Source organism: Ischnura elegans, chromosome 7 (genome assembly GCF_921293095.1).
Source record: "Ischnura elegans chromosome 7, ioIscEleg1.1, whole genome shotgun sequence".
Classification (NCBI taxonomy): Eukaryota; Metazoa; Arthropoda; class Insecta; order Odonata; family Coenagrionidae; genus Ischnura; species Ischnura elegans.
This window is the reverse complement of record NC_060252.1, coordinates 74,513,808-74,541,638: the sequence shown is the minus strand read 5'-3', so window position 1 is coordinate 74,541,638 and position 27,831 is coordinate 74,513,808. Positions and strand designations below refer to the sequence as shown.

Genomic DNA, 27,831 nt, shown 5'->3' with positions numbered 1-27,831 from the left:
TAAGTATGCTCAATGATTTTGCGAATTGAACATGTGCTGTGGCTTTATTTTTATTCTATTTCCGTCGTAGTATTGGAATTAAATTATATAAGTGATGTATAAGAATTAGTAGTGGTGCGAAATGACCTAGCCGTCGACGTACACTAAATTTTCATACTACTACTAATATTAATAAAATTAAAAAAAAAACACTAATATCGAGCGGGATAGTTTTAGTAATTTGACTATCACAATAGAAAATCATAGTAAAATTTTGTACGAGCCCATAGTGTTTATAGCTGCACTTTAATGCAGGAAGTCCTAGACAGCAGTTTCCTCCATGAGGAGCCAATTACACTTCCCCCACTCACAACAGACACATGGAAACGCGTCGGGTTCATTAGTGCCACCCTCGAGTTGTCCCAATTCCCTTCCCAGCAACACGCACGTAAAGTAAACATGTTTTGCTCCCCATCCCTGGTCACCCTCTACGCCGTCCTCGTTTCGATTCCAACCCCCTGGTCTTTAACCCCCCCCCACCCCCCTGGGTTTCTCTCCACACCCTTGGGCAACCGAGAACCACACTCCCAGCCATGAATATCACAAAAGAGGATCCTCAAGTCGGTCTCTATATGCGTTGTCAACCACCGCGCATTTAAATGGGTTTACAGAAGTCGCCACTCGCGTCGCTGACGGACGAATTGATCCGAGTTTCACGGAGATTAAGGTGTGATTAGGAGTGTCAACCGAAATCTACATTCATGATGATGTGATTTATCAAATTCTTTCTCTTTCATGCTATTCGTCGCAATTGAAAAGACCAGACTGTAAATTATTGGAAAAAAGCATATCGCATTGTACTCATCAAAGCGCCGCGGACATTTTTGAAATCCGATCAAATTGTGGCCGAAGTGACAACAGAAATCAGCCTTCTATGGGATGGAATTGAGCCTCCTCTATGCAGTCCCCTAGCTCCCAGCCACAAAGGTCAAATGCTCCGACTCAATGCAAATGCTTGTTGGGCGAGAGAGTTCGTTGCTACGCCCATCATTTAAGCTGGAATTTTGGAGAGCAAAGGTAATAGTCGCGTATATGAATCTTCATTTTTAAAGGGTATGGGACGGTCTCCCTCCCTAGGAATAATCTCTAAATGTCAGGTTAAGGCATCCTCATGGTGGACACCACCATGGGCGTACCCAGCGGGGGGCAGGAGGGGGCACCTGCCCCCCCTCCCCCCCCCCCAAGATCTAATAGTAAATTTAGTTCAAAACGCAATTTTTGAACAAATTTTCTTTATATCCTAGAAAAGTGATATTGGTATTAAACATGTAATTAAAATTAAAATATTATTTCCGAGCAAATAAGTTGAAAAAACCAATGAAGTGCTGTATTAATTTTCTTGAAATTTCCGTTTCAAAACATTTTCTGTTTTACAACTTGAACGACCACGGCTTGCCCCCCCTCTAGTTTTGATCCTGGGTACGCTCTCGGACACCACATGATAATTGATATTCAAATTTCACGAGTAACGGCAATACGATGGAGCGAGTACTGAGCGGGAAGGGATTTGAACAATGATGGGAAACGTATTGAAAAAATGTAATCTGGCTCAGGTAAAATTACACTGTCAAATTTTTCATTAATTACGATTAAAAATTAGTTTGAAAAATTAATCTGTAGGATTACAATTAAGAATAAAATTACTTTTAATTCTGTTCCTGTACATATGCATTCGCTGTCAATATTTCATCAAATAGGGAGAACTAACATTCAAACCAGCATTTTAATTGCCATCCAATGCCATCGCATAAAGTAATAATTGAAATGTTGGATTTAGGCTCATTACAGAGTAGGTTCAACGATTTTGTTTTTTGGGGTGTCCGAAAACTTCACCCAGGAGATGTGAACCCAGGACTCCTTGATTAATAGCCAATCACTCTCCCCACTAGGCTATCAAACTCGCGGTTAGATAAAAACTTTTACTTGTGTCACATCCGTACTCAGGAAAAAATGTCACAACCGTACCCAACGCACTCTTTCGCAAAAAAATCAAGCACCAAGTCGATACAAAATAACTTACTGACAAAGTAATCGCTGCTGTCAAACCAATAATCTCTATCTTATTTCGAGAAAAAACATTCAACATTCTACCTTCATTCATGTAATAACAATCAACAAAATGAATCGAATAAAAATACTTACTTTTAACTGTTGAATACCAATATGGGTCTCTGCTAGCGTTCACAGCGTGCAGCGGCTGACGCAATATTGTGACACAGGTTCAGACATGCAAGCTATTCCTCTCTCCCTTAGCACACTCCGCTATTCCCTATAGTTTTGCTTGTACGATGACTGTTGCTACCGTACCCAGTCTACCCTGTATACTGATGAGAATTACCTTAATAATTGTTCTGAAACGTGATAAATAATCAAACAGACATTTACAATTAATGATTCTTTTCAAAAGGTCTCGAATGCATGCAAACAGCTACGTGACGTCAAGACTAATCGCTGATCCCATCTGAGACCACATTGCTGCCCCGGTCTGAACCATGGGTTGAGCCAAGAGGCACGCAGGTCGTGAATCTGCCACTGTATCAACGCCGTGATTAGTAAAAGGGTGGGCGAAAGCCAGGGTGCATTTAGGGGGGAAGGAATATTGGGGTCATAACCCCCACTACCCAAATTTTACCAAAAAATATGGTTTTTTATTAGTAAAAATGTTTTTCTATCTTTAAATTTCTTGAATTGTTCAATTTCATCTGTTGCAGAGGTTTCATGGTACCAGAGCGCATTAACAAAAGGCAAAATACTCAAATAACACTTTTATCAATTTTGGTGACATAAAATTTCTACTACATATGTACATTTGTAACCAAAATTTAAAAACATGTATAAAAGCATAAATAATAACTAGTACCTAGTAAAAAAAAACACTTCTAAAAAAGTTAAAGAAAGTGCATTCCAGCACTGCTAATTTTGCTATGACATCATTGACCTGTTGTTAAGAGTAAAAATGAAATTTCAGTCTCTAAAATGTGTTAAAAATGGGTATTTTAAAACTATTTTAACCAAAAAAAAGGCCCGTCTCTACCGGGAGTATTCCATTTCTCCCCGGACCCAGCTCATGCATGACCTAATGACTTCCCCCAACTTTGATGCTGAATCCACCCCTAGAGAAAGCGGAGGAAGTATAACATGGATAACAAGATCGGTGCGATTTTTCAATATCATAGGAAGTACTAAAACTTACGGAAAAATGCAAATAGGCCAAAAGAAAGGTTACATAATGAACAAAATTGATACATTTTTAAAGGAAACTTTGAAATTATGCAACATTTGTTTAAGTGCAAGGAGGACCATAAAGTTCCTCCTAATGAAGAAGCATTTTTGAGAGACCAGCGGACCCAGACTTACTCTACCGTATTACCCAAATCAATATTCTCTTGCCTTACAGACATTATAGTGCTAAAAATTATTTTTGCTGACTGTTTCCCAATTTTCCAGACTTTTCAAATTATATTCACAATGCAGTTGAATATTCACAATTTGACTCATCGTTGCTCAATGATGTTTTCTCTTTTTTGTAAATTTTTCTAATTGCTGTAGACTCACCAACCTATCGCAAAACATGGTGAGCTAATATCTAATTTGTATTAATGTTATATTCATGTATGTATTGGAGATAAATTCATTAATCCATTTTTCAAAGCATTTTCCTTACCAAATATTAATCTAAATTGATGATGATATGATATAAATGTGGTTAAGTCACAAACACAAAATTTGCAAGTGTAATAATGTGATTTTTATTATAAATATATTCTCTTCTCCATTAAAATAAAACCTACGCCATAATTTTTGCCAAAATTAGAATTCCTATCTTCCACAACAAAAAATCCAATTTTATTCGCAACAGCTATAATTTACTGGTGCAAATTTGTAGAAAGAATTAGCATATGGCTAAATAATAAATCACCATGGGCACTAAATACATGACTATCAGAGTAATTCCATTAATAATTCATTCACATTATGTTATGAATTTCTATATATAATGATACATATGAATGCCTGGTTATTTGTACAGTTATCATGAAAAGCAGACAAATCATAACGATTGATGGGATAATCCTTAGACCAAATACATAAGCAAGTAGACCCGCCGTTCAGGCGGAACGCTGTGGCCAACATTGCACAGCGGGGAAGAGAGGGAGCGTGACATCACGGTTGGGAATGCAGATGATATACCGTAAAAGCGCTTGAGATATTTTAACGCTCATCCACTGCAAAGTCGCTGAAAAGTGAAGATATTGGGCACGCAAAATGATTATAGACTTAAAAGATATATTTTTGTGATGAACTAAGGCATCTTATATCCTTGACTGTGTGCAAAAAGTTACATAAGCCATGATTAAGCAAGAAGCGATCGTATTAAATACATTGATTAAGAATGTCATATGTAAACATGGGCGTACCCAGCGAGGGACAGGTGGGGGGCAGCTGCCCCTACTAGAAGCAAAAATCGCAAAAGTCTTTAAGCAAAATCAGTACTGAATTGAATTGAAAGTATTCAACAATTTCCTTCAAACCAACAAAAAATGATATGTATTAGTATAAGATAAGTAACTAAAATAAAACTATTTTTTCAAGGAAATAATCTCATAAACTAATAAAGTGCTGCTATAATTTTCTTAAATGCTGCTTTCATTCATCTTTTCCATGCTAAAATGTCACAACTTGGCTTCCCCCCCTAGACCATGGCTTGCCCCCCCTATTTATGATCCTGGGTACGCCCTTGTATGTTAACACGTAATACAAGAGCATTAACCATTACAAGATATTTACCTAAGGTGACCAAATTTTAACAATCATAGAGTGGGACACCATTGACCGAGGGGGAGTGAGTTCTTGATTAAAAATGTGGTATTTATTTTAATTAATTTTTTTAATATTTTCAAAATTCTATCTACAGTTGACGAAAGAGCTAACTAGCACGTTTTACAGTAACAAAGTATTTTCTTATATTCGACTTCCGCAGTTTCACAAAATTCTTTCAGCATTTGAACACGCATAGTGTAATGAAGAAATAAAAATATATTTTTATAACAATATTTTCCACATCTGCGGGCAACAAATCAGCAGCTGTTTTAAAGGCCGGTTTGCACGGTACACGGAATTGCGAAATCTGACGTACGTGCGAAGGCACAATCAAAATTGCATCGTGTAAAGCGGTGAATTGCTAGAACACATGCGAGAATGCGTGGATGCGAGACGGCAAAATAGCCCCTGTTCTAATTTCATTCATGCATTCGCACAATGCCACGCCATTTTAGAAATTAATGCAGTTCTAACCTGCACAATTGCGTGCCCCGTGTAAAACGGCCTTAACTGTGCTATGTATCATGTGCGATGCAAAACCGTTTTGATAACTTTGACAACAGGCCTTGGGATATGAAGGAATGATTATGAAAAATAGCATAGAAAAACATCCTTCTGTTAATGCTAGTTTCTTTTATTCGTCTCCATAAGTTGTTATTACTAAAAATTTCTGCATTTTGGAGGAAGATGCAGCAGTATTTAAATACCTTTCATGTTCTTAGGTGCTTCATCTCCAAGTGCTTAGAAATATCATTCCTACTGACGTGAAAAATAGAAAATTATCCATTGCATTTCACACATTTGACAAAGTGATCGCTTATGAATTTTTTTAATAAAAGGAGATTCACTTCTTAGATGATCTTTGAATTTGCATCCTCTTTTCTTATGCCTTATGACAAAAATCTAAAAAATTAAATTAAGTCGTAAATAATTTACAAAAAATTTAATTGAAAACTCTGTGAATACATACGTAATTACATTGAAATATTTAATAAGTAAGTAAATAAATTAAATAAAATTGATAGCTATAAAGCAAATTTATTTTTTTTTTTATCCAATCCTCTATTTCTTTCTAAATTATTAATGCATTAACAGGTATAATGTATTCCCAGAATTTTCCATAGCGTACGTAAGTCGTAGGTGTCACTTGCAAGGCCAGCGCCAGACCTTTTTCCACCATCACAAAATATAAATAACACGAGAGCTGTCTGCTAAATAAAAAAATATGCATTTATGAAAGAACTTAATTTCTTACCTAAATCATCTGAATGCTGATTTGTTGACTCCCTAGTTTAATAGCACTAGCACGCAGTTCAATTTGGATCGCATAAGTGACCGTTAAAAAAAATACTATATGCGAAGGCGTTGCCGCGTTACTTCGTGGGTGACCGGCAAATTCTTTACACCATGACCCTTTTCCTCTCTAAAATTCCCCCGTTTCCAATTTTTTTGTTAGATTTCATACTTTGATAACGATGTTCCGAATGATGCTAGATTGCTAACGAGATAAGAAAAAAATTTGCGGAAGTGTACAAAGGGCTTCCTCTTCATTTTACTGCCACAATATGTTTTCGTCGCTGCCAATGCCGAAAAATGTCACTGTTCATTAATTGTAAGTTCACCAATACAAACATGGTTGAAAGAATACTTCTCGTGCATAACGCAATAAATATTAGTACTTTAATTGAAAAATTGTGAAGAAAATGGTCAAAATACCGCAGTGATACAGTGAATCCCCATTCGTAGCCATGCACTACAACGATGCACTTCCCAACCATGACATCACGCCGCCTCAAAAGTGGGAGGAAAGGGAAGGGGGTGGAGGGGAGATGTTGGCCGCACGGCAAGCCAATGGTAGGGGTGGAGCATGGCAGGTCTACTTGCTTATATGGTCTAAGGGATAATCACACTTTTATAGCACCTTTAGCATAGGACCACCACCCTAATAAACATATAAAAACTCCTCCCCCAGACCTGGATTAAACGGCCAGAAAAAAAGATGCCATGAGCAGAGCAATGAATGGAGACTTCCCTGAAATGTGAACAAGATGTTTAGATGTAAAAAGCCACATTAGCCACCAAAACTACAGTAAATTTCAGCTGATCCTAAGGCCCCTTGCACAAACACCAATTTTGGACGGCCGGTAAAATATCGGTAAAGCCAGACGCTTATAAAATAGACAACATTTTTTACATGGTCATCATTATGTTCGTTTTGTTTTGATTATTACCAAGCCTCAATCATTTAATTCCGTTTTTACAAATGTATTATTAAAATAAAAACAATATTTCATACATTAATTGTTTTATCTTTTTTTTAATCTCGAGTATGAGAAGATCGTTTACCTGTCAGTTCCTTGCACCCTCCCCCAGAAAAAAATCCTGAATCCACCCCTGCTTCCAGGTATGAGCAAAACCACCCATTTTATCACACAATTATCTCCAACAGTAAATTAAGAAGGTCAAATCAATCCCTGGTCACCTTGAAATATCACCATAGTGACCTAACTCATAATTATCATTTAACTGCATTCAAAAATTCTATGGCAGTAAGTGGAAGGTGGGAGCTGCCATACTGCCAACATCAAAAAGTAATACATACACTCTATGATCTGCTGAACGTACGACAGTGAATCTTCCACAAAATATCCAACATTAGAATGCACACTGGATATCAAACCTTAATTTTTGCACTTCTTACAACTTAGATGCAGTTTTTATCAATTAGTGCCAGATTTGCACTAAAGAGACCATAGCCATGGACACTGGAATGTGCCACATGCGACATAACTATGTATGTCTGAATGCCATCGCCATCACATGTTGATGCAAAAATTTAATACATACCCCTTAGTTAAAAAAAATATATTACCACATTTTACTTGAATGACACAGAATAATTGAAAAATCTGCAATCGTGGATATACTTCCCAGCCACTAATATTAAACAAGCAATCACACACCCAAGCAGCTCCCATAATTAACTTCATCTCCACAATTAGACTAGCTAGGAGGATAAAATTATTCTTTCAAAAGGCAAATACATATTCAATTATATAAAGATTAATAAAAATAAAAGCATAATGGGTCACACTCTAACATTATCAGCAGGGCTCTTCCATCTTCCTGACTGAATTAACTCCTTCCATACTCTTCCACATGGATATTCATGCTCCTCCACAGTCTTCTGTTTGAGGTATGTACTGTATCCAGGATTCTGTCAATCAAAACAAAATTTAAACTTTCACCACACAATCCAGATAAAGGATACATTAACAGGTTTAACCATTGAAGACATCATGAAGCAATGAAGTAAGTAAATGGAAATAAATGCATGCATAAAAATTTAGAAAGTTTCCATGTTAACAAGGGCCGTTTGTTTTCAAGCTCCAATGGCTCATGAACAGAATACGAAGTGATTGATTAAAAATTATTTCACTGCTAAATATTGAGCACACTTATGGTATAATTTTGACACAATTGCCTCAGCGATTGAGGAATTGTCGTGCCAGTGGACAAGCTTTACTATACCGTCTTCATTGAACGTTGCTGCCCATGACTACCAATGAATTTTGCCTTTGTCCTGAAGCTCATTGCCCATTTCAAAATGCTTCCCTTCCTGCCAAATCTTCATTTCAGCGTAAAGATGGAATTCACTCGGCTCTAGGTCAACATTGCTCGGCGGATGATCGAAAATGTCCATTGAAATTGCTCAAGGAGCAGTTGGGCTGCATCAGAGCTGAGATGATGGGCGTTGTCATGGATCAGAACACTTCCTGAAGCAAACATATATCTTCTTTTGTTTTGAATGGGAGTAATGTTTCACACTGAACAGCTGCATCTAAGCAAAAATTCTCTTTTATCAGCATAAAAGTGAAGACATGTCAATGCTGAAGCCATTCCGTGAGTTTTCTGGAGCCAGAAGCCCTGTCGCTCTGCGGTGCTCACTTGGCAGGAGAGTCAATTGAGGCAGTGTAGTTAATGAGATTACCACCATTGTCAAACTAACACGCTCAGAAATTAATTGAACGTGTGGTGCTAAGGATGCGCATCGGCATAGATCCCGCCTGTCGCTTGAATGGTGTTTTTGCCGAGCGATTGGAGGATGAAAAAAAACCGCCCTCGTACAATCTTGCTTTGCATGGCAAATAGCTTTCCAATGAACTTTACAATTTAGAACACAATTCAAGTTACTCCATACCACCACAGCAGTTTCTCATGAATGTGATAGCCAATCATTCAACAAGAATAACGTAACTGGTAAACTTCTTAGGAAGTAATCGTCCACAGTTTCAGATCTTAAAATAAATTCATGAGAATATTATTCAAATGCCGTACAAAGAATTCACACCAGTAGGAAAACTGTTGGGTATGAATTGGTTGTCACTTAATATTGTCAAGCAGTGTCACATACTTTTTAAGTTCATCATTGACCCTTTTTGCACATTTTTACCTTTTTAAAATTTTCACATTAAAAAAAAAAGAGATGCCACTTTGGGCTCCAAAGGTAGCTGAATACACTAAGTTTAGACAGACCAGTAGACATTTTATACAGGGTGTTTCAGGAGGAACCTGCAATACTCAAGGAGGTGGTAATGGAGACAATTTTAAGCACTTTTTGTCCTTAAACATTGGGTCAAAACTCCTTAGTTACTGAGCTATTGCCATGCAAACATTTTTTACGCACTTGGCAGTTACTATGAAAATGATTTTTCATAGGTATCCAGCCTTCTTGACATTTTATTTAATGCTCTGGAGTTTTAACGACATTCAATTATTAATATTGGACGAAAATGTGCGATCATAATTATCTGAAACAAGTGATCTCAAAATGGATGAGACCGCACAAATGCATCGTTGAAAAATTCAAGTTTGGATAGAAACTCGAAGATCAAGGCTCCATCTTGATTTCCTTAATCTTTGGCATTCAATTTTAATTGAAATTAATTTTTCCATCATTAATAATAACAGGGTATTCAGCCAATCAAAGCAGAAAAATTCATGCATGATACCAAGTTTTTCAGGAAATTTAACAAAATTCCAGGTTAATCTTATGTGATTACTGCCAGTGGCGTAGCCAGGAATTTCATTCGGGGGGGTCCAAAACCAGGGGGTGGGGGGAAATTTTTGAAGTATTGTTTTTAAGTAAGTAATCATTTGAAGTAACGTTTTTTTTAGTAAAGATTTTTTTAACTAATGGGTTTTAAAGTAATTTTAACACTTTTCCTAGTCAAAAAATCTTCATTTGCTGAAGAAATATTTTGTAAATTCATGATTTTTTCAATATTTTGTTTTCATATATAAAGGAAAATAATTGTGTTTTTATATTTTGGGGGTCCAGAACCCCTGAACCGACCCCCCCCCCCCCTCTTGGCTACTCCACTGATAACTGATATAAAGATTTACAATTAAGAATAGAAATTTTACACTTAATTTATGAATGCCTTACTTGGCACCATTCATCATAATTTGAAGAAAATGGGTGTTGAACTGGAAAATGTTACGTGAAATGAATTTGAAATAAAAAATTTTGAAATTCCAGGTCGGAGCAAAAATTCATGCATAACCACAGGAACTAAAAATTCATGCATAATTCCTGATTCTCCCTCTCACCAGACACCCAGAATAAAGAAGCAGTATGGGAAGTACAAAGTGAATTTTCTTTTAGTAAAATTGGACATTGCAATATTTCCACTGGGTTTTATTTTGACATTACGTGTTTTGTTGTTAGTTGTCACAAAGTTCGTAGTGTCAAAATAAAACAGTGGAAATATTGCAATTTCCAATTTTACTAATTATAAGAACTTCCACCACATCGTGCCTAATCATACATGAATTTTCCTTTCCTAAAAGAATGTCAGTTGAAAATTTCAAGACCCTAACATATGACTGAATGCTTCAAAATATTTTGAAACTGGTAAGAAAATAGTATAGAAAAGGCATCTCACTATTGGCGCCATGTACCGCGATTTCTTCACAATGGCTGGGTGCTCAAAGTGCTCCTGTTGTTGGTCCACACTCTCAATCACCCTGCCCTCCATTGTGCCAGAGAGGCAAACGTAGTCAAACATCTGAAGGTGCTGCACCATTTCACTCAAGCCAACCCCACCAGCATGCGGGCAAACAGGAACTAAAATACAATCAAAGCAATAATAATAATACTTAATTTGTCAATGGATCAAAAAGCAATGCGTACATTGATTAAGATACATGGCACGTCAATAGAAAATAGTAGAACATCACAAATGGAAATGGACAAAAGAATTCAAAATAAATACAGAAAGACTGTCATAAAGGGTCTAGGAATTATTCGTGTTTTTGACCCTGTTCCACCAATTTTAAAAATCTGAAAAAAATTAGGATTATAATTCAAGATAGGGGTAACAACATATATTTTTTTCGGTGTGTCTATTGTTTCCTAAAATTTTTAATTTAATTTTGAAAATTCCAAACTTATGTAAAAGTTTAGTTTTCAGTTCAAAATTTTGAAAAAAAATCAGAATGGTAGACCATAATTGTATGCACAATTTAAAATCAAGAAAACGATTTTACAAAAATAAAAACTGGAGATATGGTTAAAAAACTGAAAATCGTGTTTCAATAATTTCTGGGGTTATTTTCCATTGTTGAGGCCTGAAAGTTTGGGTAAACACATAATTTTTGATGCACTTTAAGTTTATATTTTTTTTATTTCTCAAAATATCAGGGAGCACTTTTCACCATCTTAACCTGCTAGACCCTTTACAAGTTCTCCTCACATAGAATTTTATTAATTGAGTGCATATTACAATTTCGAGAGAAGAAATACCTCCTCTTTGTCTATTAAAACCTTGTCAGTAGTGAAAGTTTCTAATTGTAAGGGAAGTTTAAGATAAAGTTGCAGAACAATATGCTTAGGCCCTTTAGCTGATTTCCTAGCTCACACAAATGGTTGGTGCAGTTTTTGCTTTCTGGTGGAGTATGGGTGAACATCTGTGTTGAGGTAATAATTATGTATTTATATTTTTTTGGTGTGAAGAATGGTTAGCATTATGTACACACAGGGTAAGGGTAAAGTTTTAAACTTCTTGAATCAGGGTCTGCATGGGCTGTTGAGCTGCAATCACTTTAAAATCAAAACTTGTACAGCCTTCCACAGCAGTTGAGAATGACCCCATGGAAATCATCACTCGAGAGCTAACTTGGCTGCTAGATAATCTTTCCCTCAAATTTTCTCATTTGATGACTAAAATACTAACTACATTATTTTTTTACCCTCTCTTTACAAAGCCCTCACAAACACTTCTTCTTCCCTTGACCTCTTTGTCTCCTAGACCAATTTCTAAAGTCTAATGCAAAGGTTTTCATTCTGATACCCACCTTTTGGCTTGTATTGTATGAGTTAAACATTATTGTAATTTAAAATTTTTTATTACTTGTTTTTATCATAATTTATCACTTTTACATAATTTATTGCTGCTTATATAATCCAATGTAAAGGCCTTATTGCTGTTTTTGGAGTTAAATAAATAAATTGTTAACCTTAATGACACCGCAAGAATAATATTTTTTTTCACGTGATGTAAAAGAAAAAGAAAACAATATTTTAATGACTGTTAACAGGGTTCCCACTCTAACTACATTATAAAATTCACGGTTTTTTCCAGGTTTTCATGGTCTAAATGTCATCAAATTCACGGTTTGTAGATAAGGCATTTTAGGCAGAAATATTGATCACGTAACAATCATCGGCTGCACGTTAACTAAAAATGTAACAAACGCAACAGATGCCTTGAATGCAAATGCAGCAATGAAAGTATCTCTTATGACATCACCTATAGTTAGCAAAATTCAGGTCCGGCTAAAAGGGCGTGAGTGGGAAAATTGAGAGAGCAGGGTGGCAGGGAATTGAAGAAGTGCATGATTTTTTTCCAGGGTTAATGTCTTCCAATCGCAGGCTTAAGGTCAATGTGCTGTCATGGCACACGGATCAATTAACAACTGTGCTTCGAATACACGTGTGCAGAATAATGCGTGGACATCACGTGACTCGGCTTTGAAACATGATCGAAGCATCGATTTTTCTTTTAATCTGTCTATCGTAGTTCTACAATCAAGTTTGAGAGATTTCTAAGGTTTTATGACGAAATTCACGGCTATTTCCAGGTTTTTTCACCGTAGACGAAATTCACGGCTTTTTCACGGTTTTAAGGTTTTCATGGTCGAGTGGGAACCCTGGTTAAGTACATAGCCCTATTTCGTCCTCTAATTATTTATTTTCACATAAATGTGACTAGGGGAGCGCGTTAGCCTAACGGGTAGAGCATTTTTCTGCTGTGCAAGGGATCCCTGGTTCAAATCTTAGGTCAAGCCCTCCGACATCCCTAAATATAAATCCTCGAGGTGACAAGGGAAAGAAACTGGCACCCCTACCCTGACTGCGTGCAAATCACACACCTGTCCCTTAGTTCTGGGTGAGAACTACACTCACCATGCCAGATGAGGACATCTCAAATTACTGTCGTACCATCAAAGTTGAGGAAAAGGACGACATGATTAAATTAAGACGAGAATAATAAATAAGATGGCTATTATTTTTGTAACGATACAACAACATTTTTCCTCAAGGAGGTGAGAAGGAGGAAAATGCAAGATCATTCAGCAGCTCGGAAGAAGTGACACATTTGTCGGATAAAAAACAATCTAACAATGAAATTAAAATATGGCAAATGTGAAAGTTATATTGTCATGAAGAAGTCAAAAAATATTTGTATCTACTGTACACATAAACCATGCTGTGAAGACGTACATGCAACGAAAACCAACAAAATGTTGAAAAAAGGTGCATTGAGTTTTTCATTGATATGAACCTCCCGATAGATATCATTCACAAACTGACACTTCATACATTTACACAATTTGACTCTCTCATGAATTCGTTTTTTGCATTTAAAATAATTATTTCCACATTTAAATACTTCATTTAGACAAACCTAATTTTTTAGGTTGTTCTTAACATATATAATAGTTAACAATATACATGTAAAGAAAGTGGTAAAAAACAAGGAGTAAAAATGATATAGATGTATATTTAATAGAAATTTTCATCCATTGACACATACTTTTCAAAAATGATTGCAATGATCAGAAGGAGAGAGTTAAAAAGTTAATACCATTTAAATACTTCATTTAGCCATACTTGAATGGCTCCTGTAAGATGCCACGCAACTAATGGCATCCGAAAATGGAAGATGCTTGACAAAGGGTTAAGACCACTCAATTACAAGTGCAATTATTAATTTTAAACATATCCATGAATTTCAGAATGGCACTTGACCATTCAGAAAATTGTAAATACAATCCACTTTTTCTATTGACCTTCAAAGCAGTCAGAGCCAAGGCCACCACTTTAACTTTTCAACATGAATAAACAGCAGCCACCCATACAAAAAACATAAACTAAAGTTCCAGTTTTCCCAAATGTGTATGTACCTTAAATAAGCATTTCTTAGGGTTGTTACAAGATTCCACAGTTGAAAATTCCTGACTTTTCCCTGGCCAAACAACTTCATTTCCCCTGACTTTTTAACTCTCTCCTTCTGATTGTTGCAATCATTTTTGAAAAGTATATGTCAATGGATGAAAATTTCTATTAAATGTACATACATCTATATCATTTTTCCTCCTTGTTTTTTTTACCACTTTCTTTACATGTATATTGTTAACTATTATATATGTTAAGAACAACCTAAAAAATTATACTTTGCATAATTATGCACATAGTCATTATACAAAATCTCATAGTGATATACATCATAATGTTGTACGAACAAATGTTGCTAAAAGGGGGCCCAGAGAAATGGGCATAAAACTTTTTAATAATTTGCCTGCTGATCTTAAAATTGTGAATGATGATATTTTGTTCAAAAATAAGTAGAAAAACTTTTACTGAGAAAAATGTATTATTTAGTTGATAAATATCCAGATCTCTTTATATCTTTATATATATATATATATTAAGAGATCTTTGATCTCTTTAACACTTAAATGTAACTATGTATACAGGGAAATATACTGTTTATTATGTTGGTATTTATGTATATGTATATATTGTATGATATGACGTGCCTTATATCTGGGCGATTATTTAATGTACTAGATCACTGGGCAAATAAAATAATAATAGATTTTCCTTATTCCCCACTCTCTGGGGGACAACCTCGTTCTGAGTCCCTGCCGAATCGATTTCTGCTGTTTTGGAATTAGTGGCTTCAATTCTGTTTCCTTTTAAATGTATGTAAACCAAAAGCTAACCTCTAAACTTCTTAGCCATGAAATAAACAGCCAGCACCTCATTCACCCCACCAATCCGACAGGAGTCAATCTGGCAATACTGCATAGCTCCTGCTTGCAGAAACTGCTTAAACAGCACACGATTGCAGCACATTTCTCCTGTTGCCACTCCAATGCCTAATGGTTTCAAGGCCTGATTCATGAAAAAAAATTTCTGACTATTATACAGCCATTGATGAATACTAGGGATTGGTTGGCATGGATCTTTGGGTCTCAGTTCTATGGGTACTTGAGCTTAAAACCAAAATACAACCTGAATCCAATCCAATGTTGGACAATTAGCTCAAGAAATAAAACATAAGTAAATAAAGCTAAATATCAGAGTGAAAAATATTTTTGGGCTTCACAGAGAAAAATTTTGCACTTCATATTTCAGAATTTATATAAAAAAATTAAATTGACGACCAGAGAAATTCACCCTGCCATACATATTTCTTTTGACTTAATTCCATTTTAAACACGGGTCTAAAATATCCATCCTGATGCATTACAGTGGTTTATGCAGCCTGAAGCTAGAAATGCTTATTTCATAAGATGGCTTACGATCCTACTCAGCATACTCGGAAAAATAAATCATACCTTGGATATGGCAAGATGTCCAAGAACGTCATCAGGAGAAGTTGGTTCCTCTATCCATAAGGGCTTGAACTCTGCAAGAGCTTTCATACGCTCAATTGCCTCTTCTACATCCCAAACCTGGTTTGCATCAACCATCTGCATAGAGGAAAAAAAGGAAGTTTTACCACAAAGCAAAAACCATAACACACAACGGAAAATCATAGAAAACAGGGTACTATGCAGACGGTTTTAAACTAATTTTAAAACTTTTCATAATCAAAAAAACTTCATTTTTCAGAGAAATCTTTTGTAAATCTATGATTTTTCAATACATATTTTGTTTTCTGTATTGAAGCAAATTAATAGTGTTTTTACATTTTGTGGAGAGGGGGTCCCCTCCCCCCACAAAATGTAGTCCCACCCTCCCTACACCACTGGTCTTGGAGCTAAAAACTTGTACTCAAAGCAAAATATTTAATACAACTAGATAGGTACATCAAATAAGATATAGTAACCATGTTCCATAATATTTGAAATGATATTTATGGAACATGGAAACTTCAAGAGCCAGTATTTTTGACAGATTTCAACTGATTCCTAGTTCTATCTCTTCAAACAGGCTCAGAGGCCCATGAAAGCTTCTAAGGAGATCCAAATAACCCACTAAAACTACGCATCATGGGACAAAGCTCAGGTTTACCTAATGAACTTTGGATATTCAAGGATTACAGAATGTAACGGTGCGGACCGGAGTCGGCCCGATGCGTAAAGTAAAATATATCGCGGCTGGGGTTACGTCTGCACGCACGCTCACATTTTTGGCAGTGGGGAACAAAGGGCGGCACTAAATATCTGTGTGAAGGGTTAATTTTATGTTTCAAATGTATAATATTTGTTTATGTGTAAGTGAAATGCAGTGAAATAGTGTGGAATTGGATTTCCGGGAGAGGCGACGTTGTGGTTCTCTCCCGGAAGGTATTTGAAAACCCGCCTCTAAATTGAGTAAAAGAGGGCGTTAGTGTGAATCGGAGGTGTTTATGGGTAAAAGGAGAGGTGATAAAAGGCAGAGACGCGAGGCCTCTCGCTCTCTCTCTCTCTCTCTCTCTCTCTCTCTCTCTCTCCTACGCTCTGGCACGAAGCAAGTTGAATTGTGAGTGCAGTGACTAGCAGTGGTAGCACGACTTGGGCAGTTGGATGAAGTTGCACGCACGTGGACAGCTGGCAAAGGGTGGCGTGGACATCAAAGAAGGACGTAAGCTTGGAATTTCCCAACGCCCTAAAAGTCCTTTGCAATCCAGATTGTCCCCCCCTCCGAAAGTCCCTAGTGAACTCTCCATTAAAGGCCTTAGTGAATTCGCAGTTGACTGGTCTTTCGTCACGGCCCTGCAAGACTTGAGTGCTCACGTTGAGAAGATTGAGCAATAATTATGAATCTTAGTAGTTACTTGGCGTATCATTGAGCCCTGATTTAAGACGGGTGGCCATTTGAACTGACTTATTTATGATTTCATAATTGCCTTGAATGTAACTTTTGTGAGTCTTATTTCACACCATTCACATTGTTCATGGACCAAGGTGCATTAATGTATTTGCTATTGGAAGAGATCATTGTCATCAAGAGTCTTTGGATAATAATCATTGGTGAAGTGATATTAGTATTTGAAGGAGAAGACGTGTGGTTAAATTTCATGTTGGAGGTGACGCCGTTGTATTATTGAAGAAGATTTATCATTTGTGATTGGGGTATATTTTGGTTTATGTGTGAATCTTTGGATCAATGTCATTTAATTTATTAAAATCAGTGGTGAAAAGGATTTTATTGAATTTGCTATTATTTGCCATTGCCACAAGTGCCTTCAATCCTTTGGTAAGTGAGTGTGCGTGTGGGCGCATTCAATTGGGGGACTTGATTTGGGGCCCTGAAAAGGTAAGTCTAAGTAGGGGCATTTTTATATTTTGGGAATTGGGGAATTTATTATCACACGTCCGGGGAGAGATCGAACGGTTGTCAAGCGGGCGGCTCTCGCTGTTCGAACCGTTACAAGAAGAAGACACCCAAGGGAAAAAGCAACTACAAAATGCAATCTATGCACGAGCATGAAACTAGAAAAATATATCTACCAGCTTATTGTCCCATCCAATGAGATTCCGAACCATTCTGCACCTTCTAATATCCTCATCCAAAGTTTGGCCAACTTTAATCTTGAAGCTATCAAATCCAGAAGCTATGTACTTTTCACATAAGCTCTTCACCTTCTCCATGGGATATCCTGACCAACCTATTGGTAAATGAATAAAAAAATTCAAATTGCACACACAAAAGAAGTTTTTAAGGCATATAAATGGTATATATGGCTTTAAAAATTGAACACACTACTATTTTTTTTTATGCAACAATTTTAGTTTGCCCAGAATTCAGAAAAAATTTCCAATTATGTATTTCTAAGTTCCAAGTATTTTGAGTAGATGTATCGTGACTCATGAGGGATAACGGCCTTAAGAAAATAATTATAAAAGGGCAAGTGGAAGGGAAGAAGGGCAAGGGATGGCCCCGAATGAGTTACATGGAAAAGGTTATTAAGGATGTGAAAGAGAAGAAAAATGTCCCTATAAAAAGGCTAGCAGATAGGAGAGAAGAATTGAGAGCTGTGTCAAACCAATCTTAGGATTATTGACTGATGATTATTATTATTATTATTGCATAAGTTACAATTTGGCAACTGGCCAGGTGGTAACATGTATATACAAAAAAGAAAAACACAACATCCCCACAAAGTCACACATCAACTAGACAGTTGTACAAATTTTAAAATTTAATTAAAATTTCTAAAAAATTAAATACTTTTTCAGCTTTTTCTTAAATATTTTTACATTATTAGGAAAGGGCTCAAATAACTCTGCAGGCAATCTGTTCCAATCTTCAATTGTTTTATTCAGGTATGAAAATTTTTTAACATTGGTCCTCTGCGCCCGGCATTTGATTTTGACCTGATGATCGTTCCTACCAATGAAATTATGATTATATGATGATAGGTTCTGAAGCAAATCACAGCAAGGTGAAGGAAATTTATCCAGCTCTAATACCCAATGTATTTTGCCATTATTTGCCTTCATGTAGTAATAAGCATTATGTAGTTCTTGCGTAAATAAGACAAGAATAGGGCCTTAGAGCTTTAAAGTGATTAATAAACTAGATAAAATGTGCTTTGAAAATTTTTGCTTCACAGCAAGAGGCGGTAGCTACCTGCCGATTGGCTATCAATACTTGAGAGCAGAGTTTTACTGAAGTTCGCACGACAAAACATTATAAGTCTGAAGGTGACAATTGCTACTGCATCGAAGGTGATTGCTAAAAGGCCAGAGTAATAAATAATGGGTTCATTTTTAACACTATATGATGAAATTCAACTATCCAAAACACAACTCACCAACTTGGGTAGTATATGCAGGATATCCATCACTGATTAATTTTGCTTCCCTCTCTGCTTTACCATCTTGCATTTCTCGCAGGAACTGCAAAGCTTCCTCCTTAGTCACAACATCAGTACTACAATAAAAACCAAAGGCAAACAATGAGGAAATCATTTATTTCAATTTTTTCCCAGAATTGCCTTTAGTAGGGTACAGATGTCAGGAAAAATCTGAAACAGGACCATAATAATTTATCAGGAACTGAGGTGAATCTGATTATTTTACAGAAAGCTTCCTGCTAGGTTGCAACAACAGTACCAACATGAAAATGGATATTTATCCAAATGTGGTATCGCCTTGACACCCAGTGGATATTCCTGTTATGATTGTGAAAGCTGTCAACAAGTTGTCACATACATCGACTACTAACAGAGAATAGAGCAGCACATCCTCACAGAGAAAGGCTTTAAAATGCTAAAAGAAAGATGCATTCAAAAAGAGGACATAACTGAAATTTGAGGAGAGTGAAATATTCCTTAAATGATTTAAAGAGAGAAAATAAAAATGGGACAACAGCCAAGCAGCTGCACTCACATGTAGCGAAAATCAATTGTTGACACAAGGGTTTCCGGGTCCATATCAGCCAACAGCTTCCAAACTGGTTTGCCTTCCATGCGAGCCCACATATCCCACAAGGCATTGACAATTGCAGCAGTGGCCAAGTGAAGCACACCCTTCTCAGGTCCAACCTGAAAGCATGCAATTTCCTTCTCATACACAATGCAAATAAGCAGCCAATTTTTACCTGAACTTACATATACATCCTCATTCTTCAAGATTACAATCATAAATGAAGGCCGACAAGAGTAACTAATGAGTGGTGGCAAATAGATATGTGGGGTACAGGGGTTGCATGCCCCCCTTGTGGGACCACCCGCATTGCTGAACATTGTGGAACCACAATCCTAACTTTTTTATATCATAATATGGCATCGTCTAGTGTATGTGTATAATCAGTTATATAAAACTTTCTTAAACTTTGCATGTGACTTGATCTTTTTTTTTTATTACGATAAAAGTAAAGGTAGACCAACATTTATTTTGCACCTAACCACTCGCTTGAGTTTTTTCTTTATCCACCACTGCTTATGAGACAAAATGAAACAGGGGTTACTTTCAAGTTTTACATGAGATAAGGATAGGAAATAGCAAAACTAATGGTTGCCCTAATATGAATTACCCCATTATGTTTACAAGTAATTAACTTCATTCATATTAAACTAAACTAACTAGAGATACTCAAAATAAACTACGCCTTCAATGGTTAAGCTGAATAGTACAGCACTTTTAAAATTTCCAGGCACTAACATGTGCAAAGTAGCAGGGAGATGTGAGAAAAGGGACCAAGGAGAAGATCAAAATATAAAGTAACAAATGACTCAAAAGTCTACAGATCCAATTAACCCCTAACAGAATTTGGAAAACTCTTTGAAAGGGCAAAAGTCAGATTAAAAACCAAGTCTGTCCAGTTAAGAATTATCACCACAATGGAATACTGGTTAAAAGAGGAACTAGTAGAGAAGTAAGACAATATAATAGTGAAAATTACATACATCCCGATGATTACAGAATGATGCTAGTAACAGAAATCAACCAACTTAATATTTCAGTGAATAGGATCACAATGCCAACAGGTTAGAATACCCGCTTTCATAACTTTAGCTTACCCACAATACTACACTTTACACAGCACAAGAAGATACCTACAGCTACCGACCTCTAAAGGCCACTAGTACAGAGTGGATGATCATGCGAATGAAATATCATGCCCATGATCATTCAGTGAAAATTAGAACATATTCTATTTTGCTCACATGATCCTGTGAATGATCACGTGATCATTCAGCATGATCATTCACAGTTCATAGCAGCCTTAATAAGACTCCAAGAGGTTATAGCCCAGCTCATATGGCCACAAATCCTAATTTGAATGACAAGGCTCCATTCACCCATGTGTTCTAATAGTTATCATTTTAACAGAGATGTGCCAACTACAACCTCCTCATCAGCTAAGCTGGATCTTTCCAGTAGAGTTCCTATTTTTTACGATGTCCTTCATCTACCACACAGGACATCTTGGAAAACTGGCTGGGCTAACTGTTATACCCTGCAGATGCTTTCAATGGCATTTAACTTAATACATTCTTGGTCAGAGATTTCCAAATATAAGAAGTAAGCAATGTAACAACATTTGATCGGTGATAGGCAAATTAAAATATATTAAGTATTCTTTGAATCAGGAGCTAGTAATACCATCGTAGTCTATGATGTTTTTCATGGTTTCCACCAGAAAATTATTCAATTATTTACAATTTTTACACTTGATACATATTTCTAAGGAATTGCTTTAAGGTACCTATTAAATCACACACCAAAATAGTTCAGTTCCTTTAGGAACTGGGAGAACACATGGCTGTGACTAATGGAATCGCAATTCCCTTTGTCTCTGCTTCCAGTTCCGCTACTGCCTTCACTTCCACAACTACATTCCACTACTGTTTAAGCTTTCCTGGTTGTTACATGAAAAATATTCAGAGGGTGACATAAGTATCTGGTTCTCTTGGGCTCTATTCAACCATATGCCAGGCTGTGACAATAATTGTGCATTTGCTGTACGAAAAATATGATTAACAATAGAAGACAACATTTTATTAATTTATGATGCTTATCCATTGAAGAAACCTTAAAAAATAATCAAGAGTTATTTGTGCCACTCATTGTCTTCTACAATACCAGAGCAATCCAAGTAAACTTAACACATCACACATCAAGTAAAAAATATGATTTTGTTTTACGAAGGGAATTCTGATAGAAATAATAAGCCTTATGCGTCCTTTCACTTAAGTACAATAATCCGAGTGTTTTTACTATAGATTTTATTTTTCATTAAGATTGCAGACAACATCAAAGGAGACTGAAACTGATGGATAATCTGCACACCAATGATAATAAGGGAGGGAGCAACATGTAATACATGGGGGTTTTTGCAGTGAGAGATTAAGCTAATAATACAAGTGACAGAAAATCCTTCAGTGGTTATGTCATTAAACTTGCAGGGGGGCTATTGGTTGGAATGATTAGCAAACAGTAGAGTATCACTCTTCATCGTGGAAGCTGAGTATGAGACAATATCATTAGTACAAAGGAAGTGATGCAGCTTAGAAATCTTGTGCCAGAGAGTGGTGCGAGTCATTTTATAACTAGTCCCAACATAATCAAGGGCAGATAATCAAGGGGCAATGGCCTCTGCAAGTATTCACTAAGGGTCAGAATGCACCATAAAGCATTTTCACCAAGATTATCATTTTTTGTGCAAGTCTGTATATGACGGTGATGTTGCTTTTCAATGTGTCTGAATATTGCTGATATGTTTACTAATCCTTTGTCTGGTATTAGTATATTGAAAAGATTCTGAAAAATCTTGGACGTTTTGGAACATAATTTTTTTGAGCATTTGTTCTCTGTTTATGCAATTGTTCTGAAAATTAGTGAACAAGGGAAGGAGTTGAGCAGTATAGTGTCTGCAAGCATTTTTGAATAGTATGTCCATATGTCTATATAACTGTTCTTTAGTTTCCTTGTGTACCATTGCTCTGATAATCTGGTCACGATGTCATTGGAAGAAAGACACATTCAAAAAGTACTGCAAGATTGTCTCCTGTGGAGCCCTTCATTCGTAGCCTCTGTTTTTAGTCACTATTTCAGATGCACAACCAATAATAACTATTCGCCCATATCCTGGCGTGAAAGCTACAAATAACATATGCATAATATAATTCATTTTAATAGCTTAGTAGCCAAGTTATAGATATTATAAGAATGATTACCCATCTCAGCTGCGATTCACTTGTTAGGCTCCGCCAAAATGCAGCAAAATTAGAAAAAATTTCAGTGGTATCCTTTCCAATCACCAAGTGCGCCAATGATTTCACAGCTTGGACCACTAAAAATAATACGATTTTACACCATAAAATGTCTGAATATAAACAAAAAGAAATGATAATTCTATGAGTTACTAGCTATATAGTATGGGATCTGAAACATATTGTACAAGATACATCACCGGACCTATTTCAGTCCCACGACCAATTGTGAATGTTAGCCCATATCCTTGAGTGCCTTCATCGCAACGAAGCACCACGTAGGCACAGGAGTAATCGGGATCGGAATGCTGAAATGAAAGGTGCCCATTAGTATTACTTCATAACAGTAACCATGAAGGCTTTCATTAATGCAATTGTAGACCAGTCGGTTAATGATGATCGATAAAAACTCTCATCCAATTTAATTAGCAAAACGGAACAGGAGGGGTTCTTTTCTTGATTCCTCATACTTCAAGAACTCGAGAACGCTTTTGGGCAAATATGTAACGCTCACCATTGCGTCTGATCCATGAGCTTCTAAAGATGTTGGGAAGCGTATATCCTTCACGGTCAAATTAGAAATCTTCATTATTTCTTCAACCCTTCTCCACAGATACGAATATAAAAACACTTCCCTCACGAGCAACGGGAACTAAAAACTACGACAGAAACGAGAAGTGATCTCAACAGCGAAGAAAAGACGGGATAAATAAGCAAAAACAGCAGCAAAGATTACATAAAAGGAGTACCACTCAGATAAGAGGCATCACCGTGTGACATGCCAAGATCAGACAAGATGTTTTGCGGTTGTTTTGAAAACTGATATCAGCAGTGTTGCCACCCGGAAAAAATTATAATTAATTCATTCAATGAAAACAAATAGTATTAGTGAATAAAACTTCAACTTAACTAAATTTCAGTTATGTACCACTCAAACTGCCAGTTAATAAAAAACCTAAGTTGAAAATTAAAATGTTTCAGTGAATTTTATATTCCCGCCCGACATCTACGATGCTCCGGATTATTTCCTTCAGCTATTTTACGGTAGGTTTTGCTGCCCGCGGGTTATGGATCGTCAGAATCAAGGTCAGAATGAACGAGAGGTGTACAGAGTAAACTTTACCGAAGTTTCGAAGAACTTCCATCCAAATATCTTATCTGAACACTAAATCATTTACCGTATAAGGCAGCGATATTACGGGAAGAAGAAAAAAATACTTATTTATCATATCCTCCATTAAGAGATAATCCTAACCCTATTAGTATTAAAGTACAAAGATATGTAATCGAAAATTACCCCCTGCTCTCATATATTTTCCCTAACTTCCGTTTAATTTGTAAAAAAAATTGTCCGATACTACAAAATTTTATCTCAATACCTCATTCCTCTAACCGTCTATACCACGGTTAAAATACCTTTATCAACCTTTTTTCACTCTTCTCAACACCCCATCCTCCCGTTTTGCTATGGTTCTTCCCCACCTGTCGTCACTTTACAGTTATGACTAGAACCCTCCCTCCAACGTGGGTTCTCCACATCCCGTAGTTGTATCTTTCCCCATTGTCTCTACTCTGTACACCCGTTCCCACCCTCCCCCCCCCCACATCCTGAAAGATGTCAAATCCTCTCCTACCCCCCTCCGTTCTCAAGGGTATAATAGGGATCTTCACATGTGTTGAAGTGTCTTGTACCAGATGATGGCTCAGTGAGCCGAAACGCGTTGTACGCATTAAAAATTCTTGTGGAAAAGTGCTACGATCTTTCATTTACTTAAATACCTTTATAACCCCAGTAGCTCAACTAAAATAACCTACCAAGCAAAAGATTAAAATTCTTGTGATATATATCGATTAGGTCTATCCTATTGAAATGCAATCCAACTAAGTGTTCAATATGAGTGAATGATGTCAAAAAACTAAAATTCCAAGGTCAAAATCAAAACAGACACACTGGGCAGGCAGATTCTAACTAGCAGCTGTCCCCATTCTTTTACTGAAATTGCCACAGTTGCACTTATCACAAGGGGGTTCAACTGCCTTTCCCAATTTGATTTTGCAGTTTTTAACGAGAGGAATTTTAACTCAATAGGAAACAATAAGATTCATTAATTACAATCAACGAATATCTTAGCTATTTTGAACTACCACATGGTTTTCTAGTGTCAACATAGTGCCCACGTTCAAGTTCAATCAATAACCATGTTTATTAATAGAAGGCTTACCTTGGGTGCCTTGAGCAAGTTTAGCTTACCTAGTTCCCTTTAACCTTGCCCCTCCTCGTCATAATCCGATGTCCACTCTTAAAATTCAGTATGAAACAGATGCTAGTTTTATTGCCCTCGATCACAAACACAAGTGATATGCCTTTTATGCAAAAATAATCATACCCCCTACGACACAACATCTCACCACCATGCTTTTCATAGGAAAGAATGGTAATTAAGCATAAACTGAAATGGCAAGACAAAACAGGAAGGGGACATATACCAATACATCCAGATATTCTGATGTTCCATCAAATCTCACTAGGAACACTTCATTGTGCATTGAAAAAATCTAGGGACTGAGCACAGACCTTCAATTAACAAAGCCACCCGGAAGAGATCTTTCCTCATGGATACTTACATTCAACATACGAGTAGTCTCGGCATTCACTATAACAGTAAAAATAGGAGCACATCCAATCTACAATAAATTTACATCTAGCCAACTTTTAGAAATGGTGGGAAGAGGGTACTCATCAGTGGCTAAGTTTAAGGAATCTAATAAGAGGTTATTTTAGCCATTACAACCCACGTCCATGATAAAGATATGAGAAAAATAAAAATCCCACAATTGCAATGAAATTCTTTATATATGTACTCTTTAATCAGTTCCCGATCTGTGATACGTTTCTGTGTGTCCTGAATGAGCCTCCATTAATTTCTCCACCTCATCTCGGCCTCCCTGGATCATTCGCTGGGACTCAAAAGCATTTAAGAAAATAGTCCTGGCTTTCAAGTATCATGAGTCGGGCCTTAGAGCACATAGTGTCATATATGTAGGCGTTTGAGCATGCACAATTTGGTCATTTGGCAGCCATACTCCCACGTCTGCATACTGCATGGAAATTAAGGGTCAACAAATTTTAAATAACGAAACGTAAATATTTCAATCTGCAGACGAAAGTGGTCTAACTCATGGCACCTGCAATCTAAAATGGACCAAGTCGATACTTACTAATTCAAAATTTTGAATGTCCTTCTTCCTTCTGTTTATACATACATACTTATTGTCTGGTTTTCATTTAAATAAATGTTAAGGGACTATCTCAATTTATCGATTACTATATTGATCAACAAATGATCACTATTTTTGTTCTATTTGACTTTACAAATGATTTCGGTCTTGTGAATCATGCCCGACTTCTCCAAAAAATGAAAAACCTTAATTTTTCCTGCGCAACACTAAATTGGTTCCACTCATACCTAAATGGACGAAAACCAGCAGTCAAGGACCCTACTGGCAATACATCGGATTGGGCTAATCTTCACTGTGGAGTACCTCAGGGCTCAGTTCTTGGCCCTCTTTTATTTTCTCTCTACATCCGTGACCTCCCGAGCGGTATTGAACACTGTAAATACATGCTATATGCAGACGATTTGCAGATCTACTACCATTGTCATAAGAATGAGTTGATTGATGCAATTGCAAAAGTAAATCAAGATGTTACAGCCATCAGCTCATGGGCTGTTGGTAACAACTTTGTTCTTAACTGTAACAAAACCAAATCAATTATACTTGGTACCAAAAATCTACTCAGAAACTTGGATGTAAACGCTATACCGAAGATAACAGTTGGTGATACCGAAATACCATATTCAAATTGTGTTAAAAACCTGGGTGTCACGTTGATGTGTAACTTGTCTTGGCAGAATCATGTGCATGCCGTGTGCAATAGGGTTAATGTGATCCTCTACCAGCTTAAAACCCAAAAAGACCTTCTGCCACCTCACACTCGCAAGCAGCTAGTGTCCTCGCTAATATTGCCTCATATCGATTATTGCTGTTTGGTCTATCAGGATCTAACTGAAGAGCACAATGCTAAGATTCAACGCTCATTAAATATGTGCGTTAGGTTTATCTTTAATATAAAAAAGGATGATCACATTACCCCCTACTTCAACCTTCTTGGTTGGTTGAAAGCAAAAGCCAAGAGAAAGTACCTGCTTGGTATATACCTCTTCTCTCTTTTCAATACTGATCAGCCAAGCTACCTAAAGCTATTTTTTTCTGTAAGAGATAAAAAAATCTCAAATCTTGACAAGAATGGCTCCAGATTTTCTCATAACCCCCCCGACACAGAACCACCACCTATGAAAAATCATTTTCTGTAGTCGGAGCACGCCTGTGGAATAGCATTCGAAAGAATGTAAAAAATTCTATGTCTCGGTCTTCTTCCAAGCAAAGATTTCTTCAATTCATTAAAAACCTCGAAAATGTATGACCTCGTTTTGTGCTCTTGTATTGTTTTTCATTGTAATGTGTGTGCCTACTTCTGTGGTTACCATTTATAAATATTTTTAGTTTGTACAGATGTGGGTTTGGTAGCAATAAGTGATGGTGCTAAAAAAAACACCTGCAAACTCTTGAATAATGTGAAATACATAATATATCGCAGTCGCAATTACATTAGCATGTTTAAAAATTTATGTCCATGCTAATGGAAAGTACTTACTGGTTTTCAAACTTGTTAATTATGCATTTA

At 36.6% G+C, this 27,831-nt stretch overlaps 1 protein-coding gene across 1 annotated transcript; it reads right to left on the bottom strand.

Moving 5' to 3' along the window:
* Positions 1–7,719: 7,719 nt before the first annotated feature.
* On the bottom strand, positions 7,720–24,061 carry LOC124162489 (mitochondrial enolase superfamily member 1-like). The gene is made up of 10 exons (XM_046539043.1): positions 23,599–24,061; positions 23,290–23,392; positions 23,049–23,164; positions 19,756–19,910; positions 19,179–19,297; positions 17,872–18,029; positions 15,772–15,906; positions 15,154–15,325; positions 10,809–10,990; positions 7,720–8,077 (listed from the first exon to the last, which is right to left on the bottom strand). The coding sequence occupies exons 1-10, from the start codon at positions 23,671–23,673 to the stop codon at positions 7,949–7,951; spliced, it is 1,344 nt and encodes a 447-aa protein (XP_046394999.1). The 5' UTR covers positions 23,674–24,061; the 3' UTR covers positions 7,720–7,948.
* Positions 24,062–27,831: the final 3,770 nt, after the last annotated feature.